Raw genomic sequence first — 7,699 nt, 5'->3', positions numbered from 1 at the left:
CAAGCTGGCAGAGGGTAGATTCAGATTAGACATCAGTAGGCGTTACTTCACTGTCAGGGCAGCTAGGATCTGGAACCAACTTCCAAGCAAAGTGGTGCTGGCTCCTACCCTGGGGGTCTTTACGAGGAGGCTAGATGAACACCTTGTTGGGGTCGTTTGACCCCAGTACCTTTTCCTGCCATGGCAGGGGGTCAGACTTGATGATCTACTCAGGTCCTTCCGACCCTGCCAACTATGACCCTATAAGAATCAATTTGGAGAAATTAAAGGGCCCTCTGATTCAATTCAGATTTGGAGATTTGGCCACTGAATTGAGCTGAATCTCCACCGAATCGAATCAGGGACTGAAACTTTCCACAACCCTACCTTCTACATTCTCATTCAACCTTCTCTTTCATTATAGATTACTTTATTTGTCATTTTGGAAAGACTCTAACTACAAGAGGCTCTTCTTAATATTTAAAGTTACTCAAACAACACCAAAACAATAGTTAACTTTAATCTCACTGTGCCGCCCAGCCTGCTCTGTATCCTCCTTCCCTGCATGGAAGAGAGTTTTGTGATCTCCCAACCACTTAACTTCCTTTTTTGTTTTGCCTTCAAGTATTGAGTATATACTCTATTCCTGCTGCTTCAGCTTTCTCTTCTCCAGTTTCTATTCCAAACTCACTTACCTTTGTTTTAGTTTCTTTTGCATCACGAAAACTCTCAATCTCTTCTGCTCTCTTTCCCACTCCCCCAGTATCAACTTCCCCTTGGATTCTATCTTTAGTTCCTTCCTCTCTTCCCATTACATTGTTTCTCTGGTCACATTTTTCATTCTTATGGTGTAAGCTGCTGACTTCAAAATCTGCCCTCACCTATATTTTTCCTGCCTGTTCAGTCTCACATCTCTTGAGAGCTCTTGAATGTTTTATTATCACTGGAAATTCAGTGCAGTGAAACTAAATTGATTTTTTTTCTTCCAGCGCAACCTTTCCAATCACAAACATCAATTCCACTCTCCTATATCCTGTCCAGGTGTAGTATGATACTCAAATCTCCTCTCAAATTCTCCTCCATATCTCTGTTGATATATAATTTCATTTGCTCTTATCTTACAATGCTTCAAAGATCCACTACAGGCATACCTTGTTTTATTGCACTTTGCTTTATTGCGCTTCGCAGATATTGCAGTTTTTACAAGTTGAGGCAACACCCTCCACCAGCAAAAAGATTATGACTCGCTGAAGGCTCAGATGATGGTTAGCATTTTTTAGCAATGAAGTATTTTTTTAATTAAGGTATGTACATTGTTTTTTTAGACATAATGCTATTGCACACTTAATAGACTACAGTATAGTGTAAACATAACTTTTATATGCACTGGGAAACCAAAAAATTCGTGTGACTCGCTTTTTTGCGATATTCGCTTTATTGTGGTGGTCTGGAACCGAACCCGCAATATCTCCGAGGTATGCCTGTATGTCTGCTCCTAATTAATGCATAAAGCCTTCTAGCTCTATGAATTCCACACTGCTTGTCACACTGTTCTCCAATCCACCCAAAATGCTAATGCAAAATTCCTCTCTCTCCATCCTATTGTGAAGACCTGCTTCCCCTTGTTCTTTGCTGGCATCAGGTTCAAGCTCCTGTTCCTCACTTACAAAACTCTAAATGTCCCTTCCACATCTCTGTCGGCTCTAAGACCCACCTTTTCTAACTCACACCTTCTATAATGACATGGAAGAAATTATCCCTTATATTTAAAAGGAAAGAGTCACAAAACAGCCTCTATTCAAATTCCTACTGAACAGTCTTCTTAAAATAAACCTTTCAACCACAATCACCAAAATCAAGATATTAATAAAAAGAGAGAGAGAAATACACAAAGTATTTTAAATCACCTTTAAGTCCAAAACAAACTGTGCTCCAAGGAGCTGCAGTCCCCTCTTATTGCTTACCGTTACCTTCCTATGGTGGCTACCATTCCACTTTCTCAATCACCATATTCTTTTTATGATTTTTTTAACCTCTTTTCCATTTTAGAAAGGATACTTTGTTTAACCTATGAAGTATAATATGACTGTGCCGCTCATTTATTATTAATAATTTCTTCATTTGTTTTCCAAATGTTTAGAACCAAGCTATTTTGTAAAGGATAAAATAGGAAAGTAATTTCAAAGAATCAGGAAAATAGCAAGGAATTTAACTTGAGAAAGTAAAAAAAAAAAAATTTGATCTGTAAAATAAGTTTGGCGTCCAATAAATTTGATCTGTTCCATGTCAGTGTCTAATTAGGGTTTGATTTACAAAGATGCTAAATATGGCAGTTTTCCTTCTCTGAGTTTGGCAGGAGTTGTGGTGCTCAGCACCTCCCATCATAAGACAATGAACCATTGTAAAAATTTGACAAATATGTTTTTACTTAGTAGGAAGACCTCAAAATGCCAGCTATAATAAGGCAATCCTTTCTCCTTGGTTAACGGTACGCATCAGATACCATTTTACCTATTAGATGCCTAAGTACAATCCTATTTCACTTTCTTCAAATTACCGAAAAACTATTAACACCCTCTATTTTTGTTGCGTGTTATCACCTTAGGCTGAAAGCTAAGTCACAAAAAACCGTGGGGCGGGGAAAACCCCATTCATGTTTCCTCAGGGATTCAAACAGGGTGGAAAAAGATCATACTTGGGCACTTAGGTGCCTACTAAAATAAGATTTGACTCTATATTTCTGCATTTGCAAATTTAATTTTCTGCTTACATATGGGTGGTTGTCCAAGCTATTCCTACACTGGTCAGGATCTAAACCTAATATTTTTCTTTCTGTGTTGTACATATAAGCCAATAAATCTCTTCTTTAGTACAGTAACATCATTTTTACTATTTGGCAAAAATGTCAAATACCATAGCCTTTTGTAGCAAATAGTGTTAAATACATAGACTACCCAGTTTATTTTTGGAGCAAGTAAAATATACTTTTAGCCAAAATCTGAATTTCAGTTCTTAACTGTGTCAATAAGTGCATCATAGAAGAGGTCAGAACGAGAATCACTTTTTTTTAAAAATAAGTTCTAGCGCACCACTAGCTTGAGTTAAAATGTCCCCAGTTAGATTCTGTTTTGTTTCTTATACTCAGTGCTTTAATTAAAAATTGTTCTCTTCCCTATCTAACTATAATGCATCTTCCCGTGGCATACATCAAAATATGGGCTTTTCTAATGACTCTGAACCGAAGCACAGTCAAGAAGATTTTCACTCCACACAAGATAACAATTTGGGTCTAAATTAGTGAGTGACGAGAGCCCATTTTTGCTATGTAATTAAAGTGAAAACTCTCCTTTCCACTTATATTTTCTAAAATAACTAACCTTTTGGTACAGAGTGTTGAAGTTAGAACAAGACAACTCAAAACCCCACCGATATTTAGAGGTGAAGGAAAAGGTTGCTGGATTTGGGTAGCTGGAGAGAGAAAAGGACACAGCTGAAGAAAGTGTAGTGACAGCAGCATGGCTCCCTTGAGGAGAGAAAGAAGAAACAGTTAGTGAAGAAATGCTAAAAGAACAAAAGGTAAATTAAATGAAAAGAAGAGCAGCTGGGAAGTGAGACAAGTAGAAAAGAAAAAGGAATAGAGTAAAGTAAAACACCAACAGAAAGTGGAATGGAAGATGTGCAAAGCAGGAAAATGGAAGTGAAAGAAATGCAGACAAAAAACCTAAATGTGTTTACTTTTTGCAGTCATATTTCTTACTGCAGATATATGAAACTCACTAGAGCTCTGGATTGGATCTAGACCATGGGGTTCATTCAGGGATGGATCCAGCCTGGGGAGTGAGGGCTGCCACAGTGGAAAGCACAGCAACAAGGGTTCCAGTAACAGTGTTGAGTCCGGCAGTGGCAGCAAGCCACGCTTGCCACTGATGGCCATTTTCAGTGGGGACAAAAGGTCCCAGACTCTGTGGCAGGCTGTGCCCCCACCCCTAACTTATGTGGCTTGATAACCCTTATCTTATTGCAATGATGGACTGATGTGGTTGACATCTTTATTATATTTTATTTCAATGTAAGCATTATTTTTCTCTCTAACATATAGAATTCTTACCTCTAAAGAAGGAATTAATTAATTCTGGTGAGGAATAAACAGTTGGAGAAAAGAGATACTGCTATATAGAAGTAGGTAACTTTTCACTGATTTGGGATTTGAGAGCTCCAGCCGTGACTGGAAAGGCAGGGGACTGGATCATTCAGCTTTTAAGGGCTAGTTTCTCACTTAAACATTTTGATCATTGCTGAATCTTACAAGGCTGTGATCTCATATTTTATAGGACCCAATTAGGCTTGTAACTGGCTGGAAAACTTCCAGATGATAACCAGAAACCCAAATGGACCATAGGAAATGGTACTGGAGATTCAGTATATGGCATTCTTGCCTATGAATCACTAAACCGGTGCTCTAACATTATTATTGTTGTATAAAGACAGTATTAAACACAGTCCAAAAACATTACCCTTGTGTTGAAGCATTTACAATCAAATAATTTATTATCTAAGAATGGTGTTGGCACTAGTGTAAGAGGGTGTCTTCTTCCAGCTGAGGTGTGAAACCAAGGTTCTTCACATTCAAAAGACACTAAATATACAGCACTGATATTCTCACCCACACCCCCAAACCAAGGATATTAACCCTGGTGGTCTGGCCAAATTTCAAATTCAATAATTACATTCTTCTACCAAAATTTCCACTGCAGTATGAACTAGATAATGTATTTTTTACTTCCTGTCCTGAACCATTATGTGGTGATGCTGTACTTTTTACCTTTGCAGTGATGTTTTTGCCTTTACTATCCTTCAATGGTTCCTGGTTCACACTGCTAATCAGATCTAGCTTGTCTCAGAAGACAGAGGATAACTGCAAAGGACTGAGAAACCTTTCTCCTAGATGAAGGGCAACAAAAAGGCACATGCACAAGCAAGTGCATCTCTAAAGCAACAACTAATTTAAACAATCTAATATTTCCGTAATATAAGTAAATAATGATCTTGAAATTTCACTTCTACTTTCTAGGTGCTTGTACATCAGACAAGCATCTCTTTCCCCACTTCTATTCACTAATTCTTAGACTTTATGCAATGGTGAAATCTTTGTACAGTACATGTGCTTTATATCCCAAATCAGTTCTCAGTACCAAGTCCTTGGGCAAAACTCTGATGGCAAAGGTTTTCACACATGTGGAATCAGTACTCTACTGCAGCAAGAATGCATGCTGCATTTGGAAGGTCAGGAACAAGGATGATGCCAATGGATCTGAAGCAATGCAGCTCCACCAACTGTTCCCCATGGAATGAAGGCACAAGTGCTATGGAAGTTACCAAAACCTTGATGCTGCATTAATGGTCCCAGAGTAGCTTTATTGCCATACTTCAGTTGGAGGCAAAAGCATTCTAACTCCCTGTTCACTCATTCTTCAGTATGTTGCCCTGGCCATTATATAGACCATAGTATTTCTAAGACTTAGTCCATCATGAACCACAACATGTAACACGGAATTCAAGTATGTGACCCAGGAAAAGGAAAACTGTTACCATGACCTACAAAGAGATGGCACCAAATAGCTCATCTCACTAGCATTACCACTCTGAAATCAATGGACCACTATTACGTAACACATAGGCCAGTTCACGGTGGCTCTGGCCTCCTGTATGAAGGCTGGATGTGGTTCAGCATCTTATTTAATTTTATTGCAAAGTAATAACATCATGTAATGGTATGGTTTGCCATATATTTTTGATGACCCATTGAATAAAACATTCCAGTAATTTTTCTGGGCTTCAATTAAAGACAACATTTGAAAAAGATTCACAATAAGCAACAGATTTGTTATCTTTCAGTTTAACAATGCAATTATCAGAGCAGGTGAGAAATGAAAAAATGATAAGCTTCACAGAACAGTTCACATTTTTTAGAAAATCAACACAATACATTGATAGATTATAAAACCCCAACACTCAGTTCATTTTCTACTTATATACACAAAGATAGTAAAAAAAAATCTTTAGGTTGTTTCATATTTATCAGAGTAGAAAGAAGGGAATTTGTACAAAAGCATGCACTGCAATGCCAAGCACTTTTAAAAGTGCCCGGAGCTCTGGCGCATGCGTTTGTATAAACGGCGAAATGTGCATCAGTGCTGAGAAAATGGTGGTGGCACATTTTTGAACTAAAACACATCTAAGGTATTTTAGTTCAAAAGTGCACTACCACCATTTTCTGCACTCTGATGTGCATTTTGCCGTTTATAAAAATGCATGCAACGCACAGCTGCATGCTAGCTCACGTGCTTCACAGACTCGATTAATAGAGTCTGTTCCGATGTACTGGATTTCTGGCATGTCAGAGCAGACAAAGGTATGTGTATAAATGCCAGAATTGACTATGATCACATCTTTCTTACGTTATTTGGGAAAAGATAAAATACTTTGGAAGTAAAAGAAAAATATTTTTAGATTGATACCTTTTGTAGATGCATTACATAAAATGTGTTTTTTTAAAGTTTTCCCATCTACAAACCAATCCTTTATTTCTAGAATCAAACCACTACTTAATAAAACATATATATAACTGAATTGTTGACTTACATGGTAACTCTTCAGTCTAACAAAATCAACTTTCATGGAGATGAACCGTTCTGAATTTCTACTGAGATTCTTAATGTGCTCTACAAGGTCAGCACAGAACTTGTAACCACCTTTAAGGACACAAAGAACCACGATGTCATTGTCTCCAATGTCCTGGGTGATGTCTTTGGCCAGGCGCTCTGTCCTGAAGTAAAAATTAGGGATAAGCATAGCATAATATGCAGATTCTCCAGCATAATATACTTTTAATGTAGTTACACAAAAAATAACTCAGGCAAAATTTATCTAAAGCCCATGCCCAAAATTTATATAAAAGCCCAAAAGTTATCTATAAGCCAAGTTCTAACTGATTTCAGCAGGCCACAAAGAGGGTGTTATAAGAAAGAATGGGCACCTATACACATGCAGTGAGGATGCTCCGATGCTCTGCAATTACAGCATGTTGGATTAGACTCAATTAATTGAGTCTGCTGGAGCACGGTAATTCCCACAGTCTAGCAGACTCCAGTATCATGTGGATCAGCATCCCGCATTGACAAATGATGGCAAGGGTGCTTTATCTAAAGCTCATTCAACAAGCTTTATTTAAAGTTCCCCCACTGCAATTTTTCAGTGCGGGGACACTGATATACATAATACTCTGGGCACTTTAATTAGAGCAGTGCCTGTTGGACCTGGTGCTAGCCACGGGTGATGACCTGGTGAGGGGGCTGCAGGTGCTCGACCACCTGGGCGACAGTGGTCATCGCCTGCTGGAATTCACCATCCAGTGCAAGGTGGCAAAGGCCTGCAGCAAGGCAGCAGCCCTAGATTTCAGGAGGGCGGACTTCAATGAGCTAAGGAGAATAGTCGGGGAAGCACTGAGGTCCCGGAGGGGGGGGGAGTCGGGTGTCCAAGAAGAGTGGTCGCTCCTTAAGGAGACGATCCTCCAAGCCCAAAGCGAGGTAATCCCAACACGTATCAAAGGGGGCAGGAGGGTGCAAAAGCCCCCATGGCTCACCAAAAGCATCCGGGAATGTCTTCTAACTAAAAGGGAGATGCACACCCAATGGAAGGGAGGGGCCATCACCAGGGAGGA

At 39.1% G+C, this 7,699-nt stretch overlaps 1 protein-coding gene across 1 annotated transcript in view; it reads right to left on the bottom strand.

Moving 5' to 3' along the window:
- PRTFDC1 (phosphoribosyl transferase domain containing 1) overlaps positions 1-7,699 on the bottom strand; it is a 79,042-nt gene that overhangs the window by 63,102 nt on the left and 8,241 nt on the right. Inside the window, exon 4 of the mRNA XM_019507956.1 lies at positions 6,622-6,805. Within this exon, the coding sequence (XP_019363501.1) occupies positions 6,622-6,805 (184 nt within the window). The remainder of the gene's footprint in view (positions 1-6,621; positions 6,806-7,699) is intronic.

Source organism: Gavialis gangeticus, unplaced genomic scaffold (genome assembly GCF_001723915.1).
Source record: "Gavialis gangeticus isolate Ggan-Ray unplaced genomic scaffold, GavGan_comp1, whole genome shotgun sequence".
Taxonomy (NCBI): Eukaryota; Metazoa; Chordata; order Crocodylia; family Gavialidae; genus Gavialis; species Gavialis gangeticus.
This window is presented reverse-complemented; position numbering and strand designations above follow the sequence as displayed.